Source organism: Taudactylus pleione, unplaced genomic scaffold (genome assembly GCF_031769625.1).
Source record: "Taudactylus pleione unplaced genomic scaffold, aTauple2 ptg000442l, whole genome shotgun sequence".
Lineage (NCBI taxonomy): Eukaryota > Metazoa > Chordata > Amphibia > Anura > Myobatrachidae > Taudactylus > Taudactylus pleione.
The window spans coordinates 3,750,567-3,777,525 of NW_028284844.1; the positions used below are offsets into that span (position 1 = coordinate 3,750,567).

General features: G+C 45.7%; 1 protein-coding gene across 2 annotated transcripts in view; it reads right to left on the minus strand.

The window, feature by feature from the left end:
- The window catches only part of LOC148505699 (inaD-like protein), a 319,407-nt gene that overhangs the window by 111,085 nt on the left and 181,363 nt on the right, over nt 1-26,959 (minus strand). For both annotated transcript variants that reach the window (XM_088447870.1, XM_088447869.1), the window contains one exon: nt 670-866. In XM_088447870.1, the coding sequence (XP_088303996.1) occupies nt 670-866 (197 nt within the window). The remainder of the gene's footprint in view (nt 1-669; nt 867-26,959) is intronic.

Here is a 26,959-nt window from a genome sequence, read left to right on the forward strand (position 1 = left end):
AGCGCGTGCGCAGCGCTGCCTACAGATGCGGTAATTTGGTGTCCCCCTCCTCATACCTCCTCCCCCCGTCCCCGCACTTAGCTGCCCGCTGCAACGCCTCCGGCTCCGTCCTGCGGTTCTGACACGTGCAGCAGTGCCGCCTGGCGCGCCCCTTAAGACGCTTCAGACGGACACACCGCTGCCCTTACAGCTTCCCGGAGCATCCTCAGGATGTTCCGGGCATTGCTGTAATCAACGGTGATTGTAGCCCTGCCCCCGTGTGACGTCACACGGAGGGGGCGTGGCCTGCACTGAGCCCGCAAATAATGTTATATTTATCAAAATGACCCTCGGCAGAAAAATGGTTCCCCACCCCTGCTTTAAAGGGTGTTTTTTTATTTGGTTTTTATCTCATAGTTTTACATTTTCATGACCAAGCCGTTTCCCATACCTTGTAACCAGGACACACAGCACAGTTTGGTACTGAATGCAACATTTAAAACTTAGAAAAACCTTTTAACCGCTCGGACAACACGAGGAGATTTGATGCTGTTTTCAGGACAGAAAGGGCGTTTCTTTTGGCGACTTCATTTTAAGCACAACCCTGGTACATTGGTTTAACAACAAGACAGCCCCTGTTACCCCCAGCAGTAGGACCATTCGTGCGAACTACACACAGTAACAAGTTACCTCCAACAACTCATCACCAACTTCCATTCTCCCATCTCTTCCAGCAGGTCCATCGGGATTAATGGCCACCACGAAGATGCTCATTAAAGACCTGTCCTTATTGCCGGCCAAGCTGAGGCCCAGCCCATTTGCTTCCTTCTCAAGCTCAACAATTTGCAGCTCCCCCGGAAGGTCGGCATATCTCTGACTTATCCTCTCTGAGGAAACACAAGGGGAAAAAAATATATAAATAAAACATATATATTGTGCACACAAATTCTGTACGTTTTAGATGAAGTACAGATATACCCAGCTATAATCCTTGCTGTGGCGCGGCAAATCGTGCCACGCATAGCACGAGACACGCGCCCCCGAGCGGATTACACGCACTGCGTACGCTAACATGCCTCCATAGGAATGCATGGTGCGATCGCAGTGTCTGGCGCACTTTGTGGTGCGATCAGCCACAATGTAACTGGGCGCATCTGTATTTACATTTTTTTAATTCATTCTATTTTACACCTGACGCCGTAATGTACAGTAATGCTGCATTTCCTGGAAATGCTAAACGGGCGCTCAGCCGTTCTTAAGACAGCTTGAAAACCTGCGGTGTTGGTAGATGCTACGGATTCTTCGATGTAATGCTAGCCATACACCAGTACTTCCAGCATAAGATGCGATTCAGCATACGATTTCCCTTGAACGCACCGTCAGCTCCCTGGCAGTCCCGGCCGCATGATTTGGTGCTTTTTTGACACACGATGTACATACGATCTCATTTACGATCATTTGCCCCTATACGACGGGTCGTGATACGAGCGATCGTGTACCTCACTAAAAATGTGCGATCATAGATTTGGCCTTAATTTAAATAGGGGGAACTCAACTGAAATGACGCCGCTCTGACGCGCGATCCATTGAATGCGCAGATACACGGCACGATCTGCATACGATTACGATGGATAATATGGGCTGCACGTCTGATCATAAGATACGATAGGAGAGCATTGGGAGCGCGCATCGGATCATATTCGTACCTAAATACTGCACGATTTGCACACAATGCATCGTAAGAGGCGTCTAAAATCGTGCAATCGGCATGAAACCGCGCTAGTGTATGGCCAGCATTACAGTATTTTTTACAATGTACTTCTTTTATGCATACAGCTTCACAATATCCGTACATAAAAATGGACACAAATATCGAGTTCTGATTTAAGGTCCATGAGTCAGCCAAACCCCAAAAATTTGAAACTGTTGGAAATATTAAAAAAAAATAAAAAAATAACGTGGCAAAGTTTTTACACTTTTCATTAGACAGACTTTGTTAAAAAAAAGTGAGGTGGAACAAAATCAGGCAGCAAGAAAATTAATATATAAATATACGTATGTCGAATAACCTATAAGAGGACAGATAGACAGAGCAAAGCCCGGGGAACTGCTTGTATTTGGTGGAAATTGGCGCCAGAAAGTGTCTCGTGTCACCCAGCTAAAAGCCTGCTTCAGAGATGTACACTAATGTGCGCTAATGTTAGCCGCTGCGATCTCGCACCAGTGTTAGTCTTGCAGACGAAAACCTTGACTAAAAGTAATCGTCGACTAGATTCTTTTTGAGGACTAAATTGTAACAATGAAAATATAAAAAATTTTAATAACGAAAATTATGACGAAATCGGTGTTCAAATTTAAATAAGCGACTAAGGGCCTGATTCACTACGAATCGCAACTGCGTTTGCAATTGCGATGATGCACGCAGTTCAACTGCGATAGTATGCTAATCCACTGCGTTCGCCAACTCGTCGCAGCACTGCACAAGTACGTCCACTTTACCAAACACACATCCATAATGTTTAGCAAGACTGCAAAACCATTGGTAACAGTGAGTACCATTGCAGCCTCACGCACACTTGCACAAGCTCTGACCTTATTCAGGAATTGCTAACTTCCGCACATGCTATGAGTCCTCAGGCTGCGCACGACATCACAGTGGCTAATTTATGCACGCCCCTGCAACGGCATCCAAACGCACTGGGACGCCTGCGTTTCGCAGACCACCCCCCCCATCACCACTCACCACCCACAAATGACACTTCCTGTCAAACACTCTGCAATGGGTCTGTGTAGTCACTGTGATCGCAGTCCCGATTGCAGCAGCCGGTTAGCGCACTGCGATGCTTACGCCTGTGCAGAACGAAACAATCGCCTGACTGCATGCGTAATCTCAGTTGTGTACGGTAGAGATTCAGGCCCTAAAACTAAATTTAAAATCCTTGTCAAAATTAACACTAGTTCTAATAAACTTAAGGCATTAATTAGTATAACACATTCTCACTCAGCCTACTGAACCTAGATCACTAAACACATAAGCTGCATACACACATAACGATGTTAGTAACCAACGATTTTAGTGAACGATTTTTGTTTAGATTTTCCCTTGAAAAAGTGAACGAAAATCGTTTATAAAATTTGTTGGTTACTAAATTAATGAACGATTTTGTGAACGATTTTCATGAATGATGAACAATTTTTTAATCATGCATACAGTGAATGGACATCGTTCATTCTGTACATGAACGATTTTCTGAACGAAAATGGTTTGTTGGACAGTCAGAATGGACGATGAACTACAAACGTGAATGCGCATAAACGATTATCGTTCACCTTAAAAAGATGATTTTATAAACGATTTAACGATAACAACATTGTTATAGTTAAATCGTTCAAAAAATTGTTGTGTTACAGGTATGCTGATTAAGCCTGGTTCAGAGTTGGGAATAGAGTGAGATATCTCTCTCAACTGATCATCTTGGTGAAACCATGCTGCACTGCACGTGGGGCAGAATTAAAATGTGCAGAGATTTAGATTTGGGAGGAGTGCTTCCAAACTGATCTAAATTGTATAGTAATAATAATGCTGTGCAGTATTTGTGGTCTACATGCTAAAGCAGCCAGTATTTACCCCACATGTAAAAAAATTATGTATTTACAGACCTTGCATTGCAATATGGTTTGTTCAGGATCACAGTTGAGAGAGATATCTCACTCAGGGCCTGATTCAGAGCCGCTCGTAAGCGGCCGCTCGTTCGCACATCGGCGCATGCGTATGGGTCGTAATGCGCATGCGCCAACCAGTCATTGCGGCCGAAAATCAAGCGCTCGTAAAACAGCGAGGGGCTGCTAATTTGAGTGACAGAATGAGGCGTTTGTGGGTGGTAACAGGGGAACGTGCTTGAAAACGGGGAGTGGAGATCCAAACGCAGGCGTGCCAAAAGGTCAAAACGGGCGTTTAATGGGTGTGCATCATTAACAAAGCAGCGTCATCGACCACGTCACTTGGTTGTCTTTTAGCCTGAACTGCTCGCAGTGTTTGCGGGAAGTAAAACCTACCACAAGCACTGCGAGCAGTTCAGATGCCTTTCGATGTACTCGATTAATCTAATAAATAGCGGAGATGACATATGATGCGAACGGCCAAGGGGCGTCTTTACAAAATAACGAACGCATGTTTCGGACGCTCGTTCAGACATAGAGGCGTCAACAGACCGCAAAGAGCGAGCGCTCAATTTAAATATCCGGCCCCTTTTTCTGTACGAGAATCCGCAAATAGCGTCCTGCTCTGAATGAGGTCCTCTATTCCCAACTCTGAATCAGGCCCTCTATTCCCAAAACTGAATCAGGCCCTCAGTTCTCAAGGGAATTTTAGAGAAAAGTTCTTCAGTAAAATCCGTTACAGTATCATTAAACTGTTTGCAAAAATTATGACTAAAACATTAACTAAAATTAAATTTAATGAAAACCGGGGTCCACTGACTAAATCTGGACTAAAACAAAGCAAAAAAGAGACTAATATGTGACAAACTAACTACAAATTTAAATAAGTGACTAAAACACACACAACAATTTTTTTTGAACAATTATCGATAACGATATCGCACGCAGCTGTTGTGTGAAAGAATGCTTGTGCAGTATCCGGCTGGAGATGTGTCGAGACGCCTACCGGCGGCTTCGCAGATCCAAGCACGTGTGAACATATATGCAGCCGCCATCGCAGACCATCGTCCATCTGAGTAGCCCTATAGTAACTGGACAAGCAGAACGGCCTCCTGAGCTGAGCAGTGGGAACCACGTGACCTGTGTACTGGATTGCAGACTCCAGCTAGAATCCACCAAAACAGTCCGGGACGCGTCTATGCGTTTTTCTGCAGAAACGGCCTGTTGCCTCTCCCAAGCGTTTCCTGAGGGTCACGCTGCAAGCAGCATTGCGAAATTACCACAGCGACCGTGACGCATGTGCATTCGACCGATAATCGCTCAACTGTGTAAATATAGAATAGTGTACATCAGAGATGTAACTAGACTTTTTGGTGCCCTGTGCCAGAAAGAGCATTGGTGCCCCCTTCATTTTTCAAAGGGACATAATGCACCCACAAAAGTGCCATGGCTTCATGGGGAAGGGCCAGGGAAGAGATAGGAGAGGCCAGGAGAGGCTGGGGATGACATAAGAGGAAGCTACAAGCAAGAATGATAATAAACAGAAATTTTACAGGCCCAAACAGCGCCCCCTGACCTATGGTGCCCTGTGCGATGGCACCGGCCGCACTACCCTAGCTACGGCCCTGGTGTACATCTCTGAATCAGCCGCTTCGTGTGCATAACAATCTATGCGGATTTCCTGCTATCGCCCCGATATCGCCCAGTGGAGATTATTCTGCCTTTTGTGCTACTCTGCCTTAGGAACATGCGCACTGTGAAAAACACATTTATGGCCACTCTACGTGCGAATTCAGCCCTGCGTCTTCCCACAACAGATCAGATCAGCATGTCAGGTAACGTTTTATTGCACCCGCAAATGCATGCCGGCGGTCGACAACCCGGTGCCGGCATCCTGACCCGCGGCCAGAACACCGGCGCAGGAATTCCGGCATCAATGGAGATGCCGACGCCAGAATCCCGACAGCCGGCATCCCGACAGCCGGCATCCCAAATGAAGGTAAATCGGGCCGGGTTAGCTTGTAGCCGGGGGGGGAGGGTTAGGCACTAAGGGGGGAGGATTGGGTTTAGGCACTAACGGGGAGGGCTAGGGTGCAGGAAGGGAGGGTTATGGATAGCGGGTAAAGGGTGGAAGGATAGTATACTTACTGAGCCCGTGTCGGGATTCTCAGCATTGGGATTCCGCTGTCGGTCTTTTGACAACCGGCACCACGACTGCGGGTCTGCCATACCATATAGCATACACATATAACACAGTGCTATACAGAGTATATATAGTAATTCACACCAGTCCCTGTACCACTGGAGCTTACAATCTAGATTTCCTAATACACATACACTCACAATGGTTAATTTATGCCAGAAGCCAACTAACCCACCAGCATGTTTTTGGTCTGTGAGAGAAAGCTTGAGCACTTGTCAAAGTCAAATAATTGGATACGATCGCTTTACAATTATTATCTGACGATACAGTCGTCTATAGTCCGATGACGAGTTACTTGGATGCTACTTTGCGTCGGTGCAATCCAATGCGCACAAATGCGAACGCACACATGTATTCACATACACACACAGACGCACATATGCGAATTCCACACACAGATGCACATATGCGAATTCCACACACAGACGCACATATGCGAACGCATATGTATAAAATGGTTCCCACACATTATAGATAATAACCAGAGTTATTAAAGGTATTGTTAGCTAATAATTATGATGTAAGATGTACTTAAAAGAGATCTAAGGTTCAGAATACAGTGGACATGTCATGTTTGGTATCATACTAAATCCCTTTTTATTTGCAGACATCCGTTTCTATCGGCAAAGAAATCGCATCATGCGTCCGCTAGTTATGGATGATAGGGAGTTGTTGAATAGAAGGTTATTACTTGCATGTAGTGTTGTAGCCAGTTTTAACCAGTTGTTCGGCGGGAAGCTACACAATGTGACCGTTGGAAGACTGAGCCATACCCCTGATGACACCGTATGAACTGACCAATGACCAGATTGACCAGAAGCAAGAACCAATGAGAACCTGTCAATTTGTCCCTTTGTTAACTCTGAAACCTGTAAGGTATATAACCTGTGTCCTGACCGCAGTGTACACACATCTTCTTTGCGACCGCAGACTTCAGGACTGATGGCTGTATACTGGGACCAGTGCGCACGCGTATGTATCGACTGTACTATTTTATTGCTTTTTACTCTAATTGTTAAACTGACATCGTGTTACCCCTTTTACATAAATAACTTTTTGAGCTTTGGAACCACACGATTAGACTGGAAAGCAATTCTTTCTTAAGCGACTAGCAGCGCAAAACAGCGAGGTTAGGGTTAGGCACCACCGGGGGAGGTTATGGTTAGGCACCCCGTCAGGATGGTTAGGTTTAGGGTGTGGGGAGGGGGGGGGTTAGGGTTAGGCACCATTGGGGGTACTTAGGGTTAGGCACCCCCCCTGAGTCTTAGGGTTAGGCACCCCCAAAGGAGGGTTAGGGTTGGGGGGCAGGGGAGGGTTAAAGATACTTACAAGCCGGCATGGGGATTTTCATCAGTTGGGCTTCTCTCGTCAGGATTTGAACCGTTGACGTGTAAGCCCAACCCGCGCTCAGAGACTCCCAGACGTACAGAGCCCAGCAGAGTACCACAAGTACCCTATACCACCACCGCTATTACTAAAGGGCAAGAGCCACTGACCACTGGGGCATATAACCACCTGCTTCAGATAGCACTACAACACCCAGCAATACACTCCAGCATTGTTACTTATACCTGTTCATCCACCTTTTTGTTCTACCTTGTTAAATAAACCTGAAACGCGCTTAAGCTGTACCACGCAACTCGCTTACCGTCCCGTACACCCAGGACCCAGTGTACTGCCTGCGGTTATATACATATATCTACATCATGCCATCTATCAAGCTACGGACCCTGGTGCCCTCCCCTGGTCACTCTGCCAAGAGGTCACATGACTGGATGCACTGCGCTATACTCTAATAGGCTACTAAAGAGCGGCCGGGTGTGGAATAAGAGAGACAGTAATTCGATAGACACCAGATGTTAGACAGTGGTCGACAATTTTTTTTTTCTTATCCCTAATCTTCACCCTAAACCCCCCCCATGCCTAACTCTAACCCTCCCCCAAGGTGCCTAACCATCCCCCTTGGTGCCTAACCCTAACCGTCTGGGTAACTGCCTAAACCTAACCCTCCCCTAACCAAATAAAATGTTAAAAAATGTGTCGACCATTTTCATGTCGACCTTTTGATCCTATCGACCTTTTGTATCCCATGATGCGAGGGCATCGCGGCATGGATGGCGCGACTAGCGTGCCCACGTCTATGGCGTGTGTGCGTGGGGTAATAGCTGACTGCAAGTGCTCGCAGCCTGGCGATTGCTGCATTTTGCTGCGGTGCGGGTGCATCGCTGTAGAGGAGGCTGGCTACATCTGTACATATTTCTGGACACATTCTCAACTGGGCGGATATTTAAATTTGCCCGTCCAGAAGAGATGTCAGCGTCGGCGGTCCCTGCAGCCAGCGTACACACATGTACAGATATATCACGGAATCGGCTAGCCTGCAGGACCCACCTGACATATATATACACACACATACAAGTTTGTACCCAGCTTAGCTTAGGTCCTGGTAACTAATGCTGTATTTATCAATCTTTAAATCGCCATAATCACTTGAGCTAGAATAGCTGTAATTGAGCACAAGGAGGGAATAATTCCTCTGCAGAAATGGAAGGTCAGTATACTTGGGTTTAGCTCTGCGGAGACAGCGTTGCGCTCACACATGGGTCTGATAAATATCGCCTGTATTATTACAGCCTTACTCAGACATTGCTGACAGCCCCTATTGCAATGTCAGTAGCTTTCTATGCAAACAGGAGGGAAGAGACACATTCAGCAAGTATTCTCCTAGTTTATACCACTATGGCATTGGGGAGAAGATCTAATAGCTCAGTGCAAATATTTCTTCTGTCATCTGTACAACATAATCTGATGTATCATAAGACACCAAGGCCCCATTTACTAACGAGTTTTATCACCAAAACGAGTGATAAATGTCACTGTGTATGATAAATGGTGCTCCAGCCAATCAGCTCCCAACTGTCACCTGTTAGGAAAATGACAGTTGGGAGCTGATTGGCTGGAGCACCATTTTGGTGATAAAACTCGTTCGTAAATGGCGGCCTAAATTCATTATGTGGTCATACGGCAATCTGAGTATCTCCTCCCGAGGTTGGGTATGAAAACCCGGCACTCGGGATGCCTGCTGTCAAAAGACCGAAAGTGGCATCCCGACGCCGAGAATCCCGACAGGGGAGAGGTAAGTACCCTAACCTTCCCTCCTTAACCCCCTAATCCTAACTCTCCTGTTGTGCACCCTAACCCTCCCTACCCCGTACCCTAACCCTTCCCGTTAGTGCCTAAACCCAACCCTCCCCCTTTAGTGCCTATACCCAACACCCCCCTGATGGTGCCTAACCCCCCCCTTCTCCATAGCCTAACCCTAACCTCCCCCCTACCGCGGCTAAGACCTAAGGGCTCATACTGTACTCAGGGCCGGTTCTAGACATTGTGGAGCTCAGGGCGAGAGTTCCCAGTTGCGCCCCCCCCCAAAAAAAAAAAAAAAAACAATAAAAAATTAAAAATTAAAGAAATAACTTTTTTTTAGATGGCGATCCTCTGTGTGCCCTTCCAGTAAGGGGGCATGTCCTTGCTGAACACCCCCAATTCATCACACTGTGGGGCGTGCACAGCACTTACGGAGGTGCTGGGATTCCCTCAAGCTCTCCCCTCATGGCAAATAATTGCCATGTACAGTAATGCGCCTTACACAGTGATGGCCTTTATTACACATTATGCCACACGCAGTAATGCCCTTTATTACACATTATGCCACACGCCGTAATGCCCTGTATAACACATTATGCCACACGCAGTAATGCCCTGTATTACACATTATGCCACACGCAGTAATGTCCTGTATAACACATTATGCCACACGCAGTAATGCCCTTTATTACACATTATGCCACATGCAGTAATGCCCTTTATTACATTATGCTACACACAATAATGCCCTTTATTACACATTATGCCACACGCAGTAATGCCCTTTATTACACATTATGCCACAAGCAGTAATGCCCTGTATAACACATGCCACACGCAGTAATGCCCTTTATTACACATTATGCCACACGCAGTAATGCCCTTTATTACACATTATGCCACACGCAGTAATGTCCTTTATTACACATTATGCCACACGCAGTAATGGCCTTTATTACACATTATGCCACGCGCAGTAATGCCCTGTATAACACATTATGCCACACACAGTAATGGCCTTTATTACACATTATGCCACAAGCAGTAATGTCCTGTATAACACATTATGCCACACGCAGTAATGCCCTTTATTACACATTATGCCACATGCAGTAATGCCCTTTATTACATTATGCTACACACAATAATGCCCTTTATTACACATTATGCCACACGCAGTAATGCCCTGTATAACACATGCCACACACTGTAATGCTCTTTATTACACATTATGCCACACGCAGTAATGCCCTTATTACACTTTATGCCACACGCAGTAATGCCCTTTATTACACATTATGCCACACGCAGTAATGGCCTGTATAACACATTATGCCACACGCAGTAATGCCCTTTATTACACATTATGCCACACGCAGTAATGCCCTTTATTACACATTATGCCACACGCAGTAATGCCCTTTATTACACATTATGCCACAAGCAGTAATACCCTTTATTACACATTATGCCGCACGCAGTAATGCCCTTTATAACAGGTTATGCCTCACACTGTAATGGCCTTTCTAACACATTATGCCACATGCAGTAATGCCCTGTATAATACATTGTACCACACACAGTATATACCTTTATAATACATTATCCCCAATTCAAATTACACCACACAGTAGTTCCTTATTCATGTTATGACACACAGTGGGGCCCCTTTTACACAATGCCGAAATTAGTGTCCCTTATACACAAGGCCCACAGTAGTAGTGCCCCAAATACAATGCCCACAGTAGTAGTGCCCCTTATACAATGTCCACAGCAGTGGTGCCCCTTACACAATGGCCCCAGTAGTGGTGTCCCCCATTAGTAGTGCCCCCAGCAGTAATGCCCCCTATAGTAGTGCCCACAGTAGTAATGCCCCCTATCGTAGTGCCCCCAGTAGTAATGCCCCCTATAGTGCCCCTATTAGTAATCCCCCATTAGTAATGCCCCTTATAGTAGTGCCCACAGTAGTAGTGTCCCCATTAGTAGTGCCCCATTAGTAATGCCCCCTATAGTAGTGCCAACAGTAGTAATGCCCCCTATAGTAGTGCCAACAGTAGTAATGGCCCCATTAGTAATGCTCCCCAGTAGTAATCCTCCCATTAGTAATGCCCCCATTAGTAATGCTCCCCAGTAGTAATGCCCCCTATAGTAGTGCCCACTGTAGTAATGTCCCCATTAGTAATGCCCCCTATAGTAGTGCCCACAGTAGTAATGGCCCCATTAGTAATGCTCCCCAGTAGTAATCCTCCCATTAGTAATGCCCCCATTAGTAATGCTCCCCAGTAGTAATGCCCCCTATAGTAGTGCCCACTGTAGTAATGTCCCCATTAGTAATGCCCCCTACAGTAGTGCCCACAGTAGTAATGCCCCATTACTATTGCCCCAAGTAGTAATGCCCCTATAGTTGTGCCCCCAGTGCTGGTGCTTCTAAAATAAAAAAAATACCAACACAATACTTACCTTAAGCCCCGCTCCTGCTTCCTCTGCCATCCGGCTCCACGGATCTATGGGAGAGACGTCATGATGTCCCTCCCATAGTGCTCTTTCCCGAAGCCGAAGCTCAGGAGTGAGCTCCGGCTTTCGACTGGCGCTGCAGGGAAAGAGCTGGGTACCCGCTGGGAACAAATCTCAGTGGGTGCCTGGCAAATGGAGCCTCCCTGCTGCGGCTAGTGGGGGGGGGCTGGAGCAATTTTTTTTTCTTTTGCGACTCAGTGGCACCCTCTAGCGGCCGGCGCTCCGGACGACGGCCATGTTAGCCCGCCCCTAGAACCGCCACTGGCTGTACTACCTCAGCATGCCAGCTGTCAGGATCCAGGCGTCGGCATCTCTCCTTTTGTCGGGATTCCCGCGCCGGTGCCTTGTCCCCGGTTCGGGATTCCGGCGCCGGGATTTCGTCATTTTTACTACATCCCCTCCTCCCAGTCACTATCCTCTCCAGCGTACTATGTACATATCTGACCATTACTTATCTGTTGCATTTCATGTGTGCTACATACATTTTCTGAAAGTATCTGTGTATTTTCATAAGCAAGTAAATCTTACTAACTGTAATATAAACAACAATATAGCTGTTCGATCTCCTGAGTGTGCTGGACGATCGATATCATTCATTCAGCACACCACCAACTCACCAACGACTACAACGACCCATGTTAATCGTACCGTGTGTACGCACCTTAACTGCTTTGGGGCTCATTTACATTTGGATGTAAATCAAATCACGGCTCTTAGATGTAGCAGGACACACCCACTTTACAGCCGCGCTCATAGGTACCGCTTTCGCAATCTCCCTGACATGCTTTATCACAAGTAGACAGGTATGGTCTCAGCCATAGTAACTACCATATTATTATAAGGCTACACCGCTGCCTGGGCCTGTGAATAGGGACAGTCCTGATAACACAGGGACTGTTGGGAGGGATGATACATGTTGCTATACAGCTATTGCTCTGTGGTGTAATATATATATATATATGTTTGCTTATACAGAACTGCATAGCAAGTCCACCTTACAAAATGATTTTCTAAAAATAAACATGTAAAATACAAAGAATGCAAAACCCAATGCTTAGCTGTGAGGAGTGAGAGGGGCATTTGGATAAAGAAGACATTTCAATTTACCAAGGACACAAAGAAGAACTTACTATAAGGGGGGTTTGGGCAGGGCCGTAACTAGGGGTGAGGGAGCGGGGCCGTAACTAGGGGTGAGGGAGCGGGGCCGTAACTAGGGGTGAGGGAGCGGGGCCGTAACTAGGGGTGAGGGAGCGGGGCCGTAACTAGGGGTGAGGGAGCGGGGCCGTAACTAGGGGTGAGGGAGCGGGGCCGTAACTAGGGGTGAGGGAGCGGGGCCGCTACTAGGGGTGAGGAAGCGGGGCCGTAACTAGGGGTGAGGAAGCGGGGCCGTAACTAGGGGTGAGGAAGCGGGGCCGTAACTAGGGGTGAGGGAGCGGGGCAGTCACAGAGAGTGCGGTCTGTGCAGGGCATGGTGGACAGCACCGTAGCTGTAACTGCACCCGGCAGCCAGAATCATTGCTGGGAGTGCCGCCCGAAGCGTCAAGCTCCAGACATGCACAATGCAAGCCTGTACAGTCTCCTGGAGCATCCTCACAGGGCTGTACTTCTCAGACAGGGCTGTACTTCTCAGACAGGGCTGTACTTCTCAGACAGGGCAGTGCCAGTATTCAATTAGTTTTGCACCTGCGATACTTTTTCGCCTGACATACTTTTCGCTTATATTGCGTATTTTAGCCGCGGAAAGTTATCTTGCGCGTCCCCGTGATTCGCCCTATTCAATTCCAAAACACGCGAAAAAGCAACCCAGCGAATGCAAACCAGTTGAAAAGTGCTGTCGAAATTGGGGAAATGAGCCTGACACCCCCTAAAAGATGCACTAACATTGGGGATCAATGTACATGCCCCCAAATAGCCCTAATAAAGCTATTTGGGGTACTTAAGGTGTGTCATTTTCTTCTAATTAGCGTCTTTGCACAAGTGGTGAAGAATAGCATTAAGCAGATTTTTTTGGTGAAAATAAGTACTCCTGTCAAATTTGGGGTACTTGAAAATGGGGGCAAGCATGGTTTAAAGTCGCTAAAGTAAAGTTTCTAAAAACGCAAAATACGCACCAGAGCAAGCACCGTCAATAAAAAAAAAAACCTCACCCCTACTTGCAGACCCCCCTAAAGTCTATTTCGCTAGTATTTAAGTTTGTAACCCCACTTTGCACTTTTTTGCCCTCTTTTTCTAAGTAATTTTTTGGGGTGTTCCTCTTTTTTTTTACGCAATTATCCATTGGGGGGGCTGTCCCAAGGGTGCAGAGTGGTTTTACCGCCTTTCAACCCCAAAATAGCGATTTTGCACTTTCTTCTCCACCTATTCATAGGCAAATTTTTTTCGCCTATGAAATTGCATTGCGTTTTTGCATATGCGCGAAACGAGTTTGCAATTGAATACAGAGATAAGTTTCTGGCTGGTGAAAAGTCGCAAACGGCGATACTATTTTCGCGGATTCCGAGTTTTCGCAGCCAATTGAATATGGGCCAGAGCTGTACTCAGACAGAGCTGTATTTCTCAGACAGGGCTGTACTTCTCAGACAGGGCTGTACTTCTCAGACAGAGGTGTTCTTCTTGGCGCTGGCAGCTCCTTCCCCTCGGCAAGACGTCACACGGTCAGGAGGCATGGCCAGCGCAGGGTGCAGTGCCAGCTAATTACGGCACTGAGAGGGGTCAGAATTGAATGTCTTGGAATAGTCGTTTTTGTTATATTCCAACTTACTTCAATTAAAAATGACATAAATATTTACAGGTATATCTTTCCTTTATCTGTGCCCTAGAAACAGGGAAGGCAGGTGCTCTGAGGGCTAAACCAATATTCCTCCTATCACCTCACTAAGAACTAGTGACATCACAGAGGCACGAGGCACAAAGTGTACGTCAGTGGTTCCTAGCGTACAGATAGGCAGCATTACCGGTCATTCTACCTGAATAACTACTGATACCTATACAGGTTACTTATTATTTAGGTCATACTTGCCTACTTTTCAAAAAGCTTTTCAGGGAGATTGTGAAAGCAGCACCTATGAGCGTGGCGGTAAAGTGGGCGTGTACTGCTACATCTGGGGGACGTGTCATAAAATTGACTTTCATTCAAATGTAAATGAGCCCCAAAGCGGTTAGTAAGATCAACTTGGTGATGAAAACACACTGATACTATTCAGAAAATGCATGTAGCCATAGGGATCATTGTGCCTTATAACCAATGCAGGGAAATTATACTAATGATCCCATTTGAATGTATATATCTGTTGTTTTGTTATAATATTCATCCGTTCAGGGGTTCAATGCAATCAACGACAGAATCATGTCCATTCGTTTCTACGGGAAACCCCATACTATCACACTGCTGCAGTTTTATGCGCCCATTTCAGATGCAACAGAAGAGGATATTGTACAATTTTATGCAGACCTCCAACAAGCAGTCAACCAAATTCTTGCTAAAGACATCATCTTTATTGCTGGAGATTTCAATGCAAAAGTAGGCAAATGAGAAGAGCCACTGGCAAATTCGGATTAGGAGAACGGAATGAAGCCGGGGACCGACTGGTTCAGTTCTGTCAAGAAAATCGGCTACTGATCATGAACACGTGGTTTGAACAGCCTAAACGCCGCTTATACACATGGACATCTCCTAACAGTCAACATCGCAATCAGATCGACTACTTTCTCTGCCAACAACAATGGAAGAGCTCAATACAAGCAGTTAAAACACTCCCAGGTGCGGATTGTGGCTCTGACCATCAGCTACTCGTCGCTAAAGTGAAACTCCGGTTCCACACCATCAAAAGGACGCCTAGAATGCGACGTTTTGATACCAACAATATTCCAGCACAATATGGAATAGAGGTAAAAAACCAATTCGAACTGCTGAGTACAACTGGAAAAGACCCAGACGATCTGTGGGAAGAAATGAAAGCAATCATAATGGATGAATCAAAAAAAAAATTGTGCCGTACAAAGAACCAGCAAAGAAATCGCAATGGTTATCAGATGCGTCGATTGAAATTTCAAGAAAGAGACGAACAGCCAAGGCCTCTGGCAATAGAATTCAAATAGCTAAATGCGGAATTTCAGAGAGAAGAGAGACGAGATAAGGAACGTTACTGGAATGAACAGTGGACAAAATTGGAAGAGTCATTCGTGAACTGTTCGCCTTTGTGAAGCAGGCACGGGCACCATTTACGTCACGCAAAGCTGCGACCATCAAAGACCGGAATGGTAAAATCCTACTGAATGAAGACCAAATCAAGCACAGGTGGAAGGAATACACAATGGAATTATATGCAGGCAATCGACCAAATCAGCCCATCGGCCAGGAAAACCCAAGCGAGTATGAACCAGGTGTTCTAGAGGAGGAGGTTGCCTGGGCTTTAAAAACAGCTACCAAACAGGAAAGCCCCAGGCGTTGACGGTTTACAAGCCAAATTACTCAAGCCGGTACCTGTCTCAACACTAACAGCACTTTGCCAGCAGATATGGAGAATGAACTCATGGCCCAAAGATTGGACTAGATCAGTCTTTGTCCCGCTTCCAAAAAAGGGCGATACACAGGAATGTGGCAACTATCAGACTATTGCACTCATATCGCACGCAAGCAAAATATTGCTGAAGATTATTCAAAGATGCATGGCCTACTTTGTAGAGATGGACACGCAGGCTGGATTTCGCAGGGGTCGGGGGACCAGAGATCAAATCGCAAACCTGCAATGGATTATGGAAGAGACACGAGAGTATCAATAGGTCGTGTACATTTGCTTCATTGACTACAGTAAAGCATTCGATTGTGTTGATCACGACAAGCTATGGAAATGTTTACGGCAGATGGGCATTCCGGAGCACCTGGAGAAACTGATGCGATCGCTCTACATGAGTCAAGAAGCCACAGTCAGGACAGCTTTTGGCAACACGGATTGGTTCAAGATCGGAAAAGGCGTTCGACAAGGCTGTATTCTCTCGCCAGCTTTATTCAATCTTTACGCCGAAATGATCATGAGACTATGCAGTTTAGACGAGTCTACAATTGGAGTAAAAATCGGAGGGAGGAACATCAACAATCTACGATATGCCGATGACACAACTCTGCTTGCTGAAAGTAGAAAAGACCTAGAATATCTGGTCAGAAGAGTCAAAGAAGAAAGCGAGAGCATGGGACTGTACCTCAACATCAAGAAAACAAAGATAATGACTACGGCAAGTGACGATGCAGTCCATATTGCAATCGATAATGAGGAAGTCGAAACGGTACGAGACTTCCTCTTTCTGGGTTCTAAGATTGATCGCAGTAGAGAATCATCTACTGAAATAAAGTGACGAATTGCACTTGGCCGCAATGCTATGCTAGGAATGACGAAGATATGGAAGAGCAATGATATCAGCAGCGCAACAAAAGCACGGTTGGTCAATGCAATTGTTTGTCCAATCTTTATGTATGCATGCGAAACCTGGACACTCAAGAAGGCAGATCGCAAGAGAATCGACGCTTTTGAATTGTGGTGCTTGAGGTGAATGCTGCGCATACCATGGACAGCAATGAATATGAACAAGGCAGTCATACAGCGGGTCAAACCAAAAGTATCTTTAGAAGCCAAGATCACCAAACAACGACTCTCGTATTTTGGACATGTCATGCGGGCGAATTCCCTAGAAACAGCGCTAATGCTTGGATTCGTCAGCGGGTCCAGAAGAAGAGGACGCCAAAGAACTTGTTAGCTGGACACAATAAAGGCTGACGCGAACATGCCCATAAATGATCTGAAGGAAGTGGTCAGAGAAAGAGAAGCGTGGCGTTCATTGATCCATAAAGTGTCCGAAACTCAATGTCGACTAAACGGATGATGCTGGGATGTGTAGTTCCACTGCAGCTGGATGGTCCGAGTTTGACACCACTGCGCTACATAGACGCCACTTATACCTGGGACATAAATGTTGCAATTATTAAAAGGGGTTGTTGTCTTCAATGCTTATTTATGTGTATTTATTAGTACATAACACACTATTGCATAGTCATACACACACGGTAAAGGCTGTAACATTTTGTCTTTGTGCTTACAGTCCTTGCATTTCTCCCTGGCATACGCTCCCAACTGGAAGTATTAGACGATGATGACTATATTGTGAGTATCATTTTGTTTATTCATTTTTAATAATAATGAAAAGGTTCTGTGACCCGTGTGCATCAAAATGTCTTTTAATTTTCATGTAACAAGCTGCATAGAAACTACTTCAGTCATTCGGGCTCATGTACTATGAATACATTTATTATTATTAGGGGAGAGCTGACTCCCCCCTTCCTACCTAAATTCCCCCCCACCAAATACAGATGTAAGATTGCCAAAGTATAACAATTGTGGCTGCATTCTGGATCGGCACAAACGTACTTCTTACACGCTGTGACTGGTAATTACAGCAGATGGTGGGAGTGGGGGGAGGTGATTGGGTGGGTAACAGGTGACCCCTGAAGCTTGGTTAGAAACGCCAATGGAGTCTATAGAGTGCAGCAGACTAGGGTGATAACTGAACTTAATTACTATTTAAAATTTGTATGAGGGGGTAAATAAATGCTGCACGAAGGCCGTGAGCTGTCGCAGTTCCAACCGTTTTCTCTGCACCACAAGATTTTTTTTTGACACTCCATAGAGGTGCCCAGGAAAAGCTGCGATGCCGGACTACCGTTTTAATTAATTTAATTTATTTAATAGCTTGCTACTACATGCTCCCTCCTCCCTGTCTTCCCCATCTGTATCATGCCCATCTGTCTGCCCCTCCCCTTCAGAATGTAAGGTCGTGCGAGCAGGGTCCTCTACCCTCTTGTGTTCTCCTAACACTTGGTGCCTATGCTTTGCTGCTTATGTGGGTGTTATGGCCACCTATGTATCAATGTATATTATCCATGTCCTTGTCCTTCATTGTATTGTATTTTACAGTAAGTCACTTTTTGGTTATGTACCTTGTAAGGCGCTGCGGAATACTTGTGGCGCCATATAAATAAACGATAATAATAACTACCTATGGAATTGAATGGAACCCAATGCGAACAAGGAATCTAACCTATTTTGAGCTGTAAAGACATACAGTTGGTACGAGGTTTTATTATATTATTGGAGACGGAACCTTACCCTATAGCACGAGTGGAGTGCTTATACAATAATACCTATTCACATTATCTTTTGCACATGAGCACTATTAATATTTGGGTGTGGTAAGTATTACCCAAATCCCGACAGCGGCTGCCCGGCAAGGGTGAAAACCCCGATCGTCCTAAGGTAAGTATCGCTAACCTAATTCCCTACTCTAACCCTCCCTTAGGGGTGCCTAATCCGAACCTCCCCCCCAAGTGCGCACCCGGCTCATCTTCGTTCGGCATGCCGGGCGTCGGTCTTCCGGTTCTTGGTTAATGACAGGCGTCGACTTTTTGTCATTAGTACCACGCCGGGATTAGAGTGTCTGTAAGCCAGCGGTCGGCATTTAGACCGTCTGCTTCCGGACTACATCCCTTAATATTTATGTACGGGCTACACTATGTTTGTTCTATTTGTTGTTTCTCTGAGATACACATCGTGAGGGTCGTCAAGTGAAGACACCTCAGGGATCGACACAAAGACGTCGTGGACTCTTATTTTTGAACACTTGGTTGAATATTGTTCCAATTCGTACACTGAAGGCGCCGTTCCTTCATTATTTCATTCACTATTTTATTGATGATTTACTGAATAGATAATTTTTGGGTAGAAATTGGTTGCCACCCTTAATTGGGAGTGTTATCCTTTATATCCTTTATGATTATTATTACTTACACAAGTTGTGTCTTATTTATGTTTATTTGAGCTTTGTGCGCCACTTACACTACTTATCATATATATATATATATATATATATATATATATACATATATATATAGAAATCACAGGGGCTCTGCACTCACCATAATAACTAATAATAATAATAAACAGTGGGGTTTTGGTTCATGAATTGATCAATGCATTTAAGCTTGCAGCCCATCGTCACGGGACCCCACTTTACTGCAAGTCCCTACTCTATTGCTCAGAATTATAACATGGACATACCCATCACATTAGTGTTAAACTCAGGGTATGCTATCAAGGTTTAAAGCTCACAGCAACTTTGCTTTTAAATGTGAGACAGTTACCCACCCGAAAATCGTGTGTCGCTCCTGCCCCCCCCTGAAGAGCGGGCAACCCGCCCACACCCCCTCTGCATAACCCCCTCCGGCATCAGTTCCCACCTCGTTTAAGTGGCTGGTTCGGGGCTGCTGATGATGCGATTCGTGCTGAATCGCGACATCGTGGCCCGCCCCCGGCTACACAATGCCAAAATCGCATCACGCCCCCTTCCCTCCCACTGCTGTGCTGAGCTGGCTGTCTCCTCCTGGAAGAGGCAGCAAGATTCGTCGGCAAGCCTGCATATAGAGATGCTTACATCAAAGCTTACATCCAAAGCTATAATTCAGACTTATAAAGGTATCTTTAACTTATCCCATGTGGATAATCAAGGAATTCAGACTTTTAACCATAATCGTGTGTCAGCAACCTCAAGGATAATGAAGCTTCCATGTCTCATATTATGTACTTTCACGTAGCAGGTTTCTTCGGTCCTCATAGTGTAGAATCTGGATAGTCCGTACAAGGAGGACGCCTGCTTGGGAGCTGCGCGGTGATAGAGCAGCGGCTGATACTGGTACTTGTCTGGGACTGAAACGTTGATATATTTTATGGCTTCAATGTGAATAAAATCCGGCTGCTTGTTTAAGTCTGTACGGAAAAGTGCAGGGCGCATTTTGCCCCCTTTAAAATCGGACAGGTGCCCCGCTAAAACAGCCTAGCGGGAACACTATATGTACTGTATACAGTATAGAGAATTTATTTTTTTCCTCCATACATGCAAGACTGATTGCAGTACACATAATATGGCTCCTGCAACAACACAGAGATAATGAGTGTAGAACAGTGGTTCCCAAACTGTGCACCGTGGCACCCTGGGGTGCCTCGTGACACATGCAAGGGTGCCTCAGGTTGGTGGTTCAGCACCAAATAAAATTATTGATGGTCAATGTAATGTAAATTTGTGGACAAATAAAAGCACAAACCTGTCCATCACCACATAACTGAACCTAGGAATGACAGGAGCACAATTTACTTCACTTTACTACTTCACTACATTTTTTTGTGAATTTCTCAATAACAGACTTTTGGTTTAGGGGTGTCGTGAAAACATTGCTGATACTCTAGGGCGCCGTGATTCAAACAAGTTTGGGAACCACTGGTGTAGAAGAATCACTTACCGAATTTTTGAATACTGGTTATTATCCCAGAGTGCTACTGCAAAAAGCCATATTTTATATATATGTGTGCAGGGCTATATTTCTAGAAAAACAAGTTCAGGAAGTCTGGGTGGAGCTACAGAAAAACAATTATATATATATACACATACACACACACACACAGTGTATATATATATATATATATATATATATATATATACATATATACACACACACACATATACATATATAGTTAGTATTTAGAAAAGAAGGCACTAAAAAAAAGTAAAAATGGACTTTGGTACATTTTGGCCCAGGACATTTCATCATAGTTAATGAGAGGTTCAGGAGCAGAGTTCCTGCTTGTCCCTGTTGAAAAATAGCACTGACTGTATGTGTGTGTACGTACATAAATATATTATGAATACATACTACGGGGGTCCTAAACCCTTATTTTGCCTGGGGCCCAGTGGGGACTTAACGAAAAAGCAACATGCAGGGAATGCATTGCACAAAACATAAATGTACACTTCTAAGTTTCCATGTACAAATTGTTAAAGTTCAAGAATATTCAATAAAAATTAAAAATGTCAAAATAATGTTGAAATGCTGAACACAGGATTTTGGTACTTACCGATAAATCCCTTTCTCCGATTCCACAGGGGACACTGGAGGCTTCATGACAGTGGGATGTAGATGTGTGCTAACTGGGAGCTGGCACTTTAAATTTAAAAAGTGTGAAAAAAAGCTCCACCCCCTCTATACCCCCCCTACAAGCCAGTCTTAAGAAACTGTGCCCGAGGAGAGCTGGAAAGACAAACTGCAGAGGAGGAGGTGAAGCAAGTACACAGAATGACAAACACAACGTGTAAAAAGGTTCTAAAAAACAGTAGAACAAAGAAAAACAAACCAGTCATAACGTAGAATGGCAACCAACCATGGGAGGAAGGAACAGCGCCGGGTGGGCGTCCAGTGTCCCCTGTGGAATCTGAGAAAGGGATCTATCAGTAAGTACCAAAATCCTGTTTTCTCCTTCATCCACTAGGGGACACTGGAGGTTTCATGACAGTGGGGACGTCCCAGAGCTCCCATCCCGGGCGGAAAAGCACTGAGAACCCAGCAAAACAGCACGGCAATACTGCGAAGCTGAGGCCGCGAACGTATCATTGTCCTGCTGAAATATGAACCGTCCCCCCAGTCTGAGGTCAGGAGCGCTCTGGAGCAGGTTTTCATCCAGGATGTCTCTGTACATTGCTGCATTCATCTTTCCCTCTATCCTGACTAGTCTCCCAGTTCCTGCCGCTGAAAAACATCCCCACAGCATGATGCTGCCACCACCATGCTTCACTGTAGGGATGGTATTGGCCTGGTGATGAGCGGTGTCTGGTTTCCTCCAAACATAACGCCCGGCATTCACGCCAAAGAGTTCAATCTTTGTCTCTCATGGTCTGAGAGTCCTTCAGGTGCATTTTGTCAAACTCCAGGTGGGCTGCAATGTGCTTTTTACTAAGGAGTGGCCCTAATCTTCACCCTAACCCTCCCCTGTCTAACCTGTGTCTATCTAGACATTGTCTAACTAATTACTGTCTATCTATAGTCGGTAACCCGGGCGGCCCACATGTTTTATATTCCTCAGTACGGTATATAGTACATCGGGAAGTCAATAGCCACCTCAACATCATGCTAGTCAGCCAGACATGTGTAAGCTGGGTACACAATTACCCGACAGGGCGGCCGATTTGGTAAGCATAAAGATGTAGCCACACACAACTATCCTGTGATGCGAGGGTATCGCGGCATGGATGGCACAACTAGCGTGCCCACGTCTATGGCGTGTAGGCGTGGGGTAATAGCTGACTGCAAGAGCTCGCAGCCTGGCAATTGCTGCACTTTGCCGCGGTGCGGGTGCATCGCGGCAAAGAGGAGGATGGCTACATCCATACACACTTCTGGACAGATATCTCAACTGGGTGGATATTTAAATTTGCCCGTCCAGTTGAGATGTCAGCATCGGCGGTCCCTGCAGCCAGTGTACACACATGCACAGATATATTACGGTATCGGCTGGCCTGCAGGATCCACCTGACATGTCTGTGACCGACGGCGCTCACAGGCATATCCGGTGTACACACGAGCAGATCCGCTACCGATACATCATTCGTCGATTGTATATACATACATACATACAAGTTTGTACCAGCTTAGCTTAGGTCCTGGTAACTAATGCTGCATTTATCAATCTTTTGAGCTAGAATAGCTGTAATTGAGCACAAGGAGGGAATAATTCCTCTGCAGAAATGGAAGGTCGGTATACTTGGGTTGAGCTCTGCGGAGACAGCGTTGCGCTCACACATGGGTCTGATAAATATCGCCTGTGTTATTACAGCCTTACTCAGACATTGCTGACAGCCCCTATTGCAATGTCAGTAGCTTTCTATTCAAACAGGAGGGAAGAGACACATTCAGCAAGTATTCTCCTAGTTTATACCACTATGGCATTGGGGAGAAGATCTAATAGCTCAGTGCAAATAATTCTTCTGTCATCTGTACAACATAATCTGATGTATCATAAGACACCAAGGCCCCATTTACTAACGAGTTTTATCACCAAAACGAGTGATAAATGTCACTGTGGATGATAAATGGTGCTCCAGCCAATCAGCTCCCAACTGTCACCTGTTAGAAAACTGACAGTTGGAAGCTGATTGGCTGGAGCACCATTTATGCTCCATTTATGGACATATCTGACCATTATTTATCTCTTACATTTCATGTGTGCTAGAGCAGTGTATATTCTTCTGTATTTGTATTTTTACACCTACTTCCCATTTTAAACATCATATTCAACACAGCCCCTCCCATGATTTACCCAACCACACAAACTACTTCCCAGCCATATTTGCCAATTCTCCATGATTGTCAGGGAGACTACCTGAAATAGTAGCAAATTAATCTCCCTGACTCCCTGAAGAGCCTAGGAATCTCCCTGTTTGCACCTGACCCCTAATTATGAAGCTGTATAAAAAAAAAAAAACCATAGATATATATATTCAAATGGGATCATTAGTATAATTTCCCTGCATTGGGTATAAGGCACAAAGATCCCTATGGTTACATGTACTTTCTGAAAAGGATCAGTGTGTTTTCATTAATAAGTAAATCTTACTAACTGTGCGTACACACGGGATGATCGACAACGATAACGATATCGTTGTACGATCTCCCAGGTGCGCTGGACGATCGATATCATTCATCCAGCACACCACCAGCTCACCCACTACCAATGACCTGAGATCCCTATAGTAACCTGGTCGATATCGACCAGGTTGGCACGCATGCACGGGCGATGGACGATGTTATCGTCCATACGTGCCCGCGCATCGCAGGTCGTTGGGCACCGAAAATGCACGATATGAACGATATGATCGATATCGTTCATATCGTCCATTTTAATCGTACCGTATGTACGCACCTTAACTGCTTTGGGGCTCATTTACATTTGGATGTAAATCAAATCACGCCTCTTAGATGTAGCAGGACACGCCCACTTTACAGCCGCGCTCATAGGTGCTACTTTCACAATCTCCCTGACATGCTTTATCACAAGTAGACAGGTATGGTCTCAGCCATAGTAACTACCATATTATTATAAGGCTACACGCTTCCTCGGCCTGTGAATAGGGACGGTCCTGATAAAACAGGCACTGTTGGGAGGGATGATACATGTTGCTGTACCGCTATTGCTCTGGGGTGTAATATATATATATATATGTTTGCTTATACAGAACTGCATAGCAAGTCCACCTTACAAAATGATTTTCTAAAAATAAACATGTAAAAATGGGATTTTGGTACCTACCGGTAAATCATTTTCTCTGATTCCACATGGGACACTGGAGGTTGCTTACGCTGGGGTATAGAGGCGTGGATAACTGTAGCTGGCACTTTAAATAATTTAAAATTGTGAAGCTCCTCCCCCTCTATGCCCCATCAGCCCTCCAGTTTAGAAAATGAAGACCGAGAGGAGATGGAGAACAAGCGGAGTAAAAAGGAGTGAAGAACACACAATAACCAAATCATACGGAACAATCCGAACAGGCAGGCTAAGAGCGCAGAGGTGGGGGTCCAGTGTCCCCTGTGGAATCAGAGAAAAGGATTTACCGGTAGGTACCAAAATCCCATTTTCTCTTTCATCCACTAGGGGACACTGGAGGTTGCTTACGTTGGGGACGTCCCAAAGTTTTCCTCCACGGGCGGGAGCGCTCTGCGGAACCTGCAGAACAAGGCGGCCAAAACGTGATGCCGAAGCAGCAACGTAACAAATTTGTAAAATTTTACAAACGTGTTAACCGAAAGCCGAGAGGCCGCACGGCACAAACATGACGTAGAGGCGCCCTTACCGGCCGCCCATGACGCACCCCCAGAACATGTGGAATGAGCCGAAAAAGGACGAAAGAGGCCTATGGTCAGCACTAACATAAGTGTGATGAATAGGCAACCTGATCGAATGTGCAAGAGTCTGCTTAGACGCTGGCCAACCCCTCCGAAAGGCATCATAGGGGACAAAAAACGACTCCGACTTGTGGAGGGACGCTGTCCTGGCAACATAGATGCGGAGAGCCCTAACCACCTCCAAGGTGGAAGAATCACCAGAGTCCTCCACCAATGACGGTGCCGCAATAGGCTGATTGATATGGAAAACAGACACGACCTTGGGAAGGAAGACGGCTACCGCCCTGAGTTCCACTCAAACAGCATGAAACACAAAGTAAGGTGGCTTTTATGACAAAGCACCTAGTACAGAAACTCTACGAGCCGAGGCTAGAGCCAGGAGGATGACCGTCTTCCAAGACAAGTACTTAATATCAACCTCTTCCAAAGGTTCAAACATGGGCGACTGAAGAAACAGCACTACGTTTTTAAGTCCCAAGGAACGATCGGAGGTACAAAAAAGGAGGCTGTACACGCAAGACCCCCTGAAGGAACGTCTGCACCTCAGGAATGAGGGACAATTCTGTTGAAAGAAATTGGGAAGGGCAGAAACCTGCACCCTTATGTTCTAAGGCGAAGGCCAGAATCCAGTCCCATCTGAAGAGAAAACAAAAACCGGGACAGCGTAAAAGTCCTAGACGGAAGACCCGACTGGAACACCTAGAGATATAAGAACACCATATGCTATGATAATGCGCAGCCGAAACAGGCTTCCTGGCGCGCTGCATGGTGGGAATAACCAAGTCTGAGATGCCCCTGCGTCTTAACATATCTGTTTCAAGAACCACCTCGTTAACGCAGTTGCGCTAAGATGGGGTGGACGAAAAGACCCTGCTAAAGAAGATTCAGGCGCAGTGGTAGGGGTAACGGGTCGTCCACCAATAGGGACCGAACGTCCTAGAACCAACTTCTCAAAGGCCAGTAAGGAGCAACGAGAATGACAGAGGCCGACTTGTGTTTTATCTTTTTTTTTTTTTTTGAAGACGAGGAAGAAGTGGAATCGGAGGAAAAAGGTAAACGAAGTCGTAGGTCCACAGAACTGTCAGTGTGTCTACTGCCTTTGTCTGCAGATTCCGAGTGCTTGACACGTGTACTGGGAACTGATGATTCAATCGTGATGCCATGAAGTCCACCTGAGGACACCCCCATCGACGTATCAGCGCATTGAACGCTTCTGGATGAAGCTGCTATTACCCAGCATGAATATCCTGGAGATTTAGGTAATCTGCTACCGAGTTGTCCACACCCGGGATGAATACTGCCGACAGGATTACCTACTGGTTCTCCTCCCACCAGAGAATGGGAGTTACTTCTCGCATGGCCATGCAACTTTGAGTCCCGCCTTGGCGGTTGATGTAAGCGACGGACCGTCGCGTTGTCGAACTGAACTCTTACCGGACAAGACTTTAGAAACTCTGTTATTTCTATCAGAGCATTGTAAATCGCTCTGAGTTCTAACACATTTATGGGCCACTTTTGTTCTAGAGGGGACCATCGACTCTGAAAGTCATAATCGGGGACTACTGCTCCCCATCCTTGAAGGCTGGCATCCGTTATTACAATGATCCAGTCCCACACTCCGAATCTTCAGTCCACTAACGGATTGTTGGATTGTGTCCACCAGAGGAGGGCCACTTTGGAAACAGGGT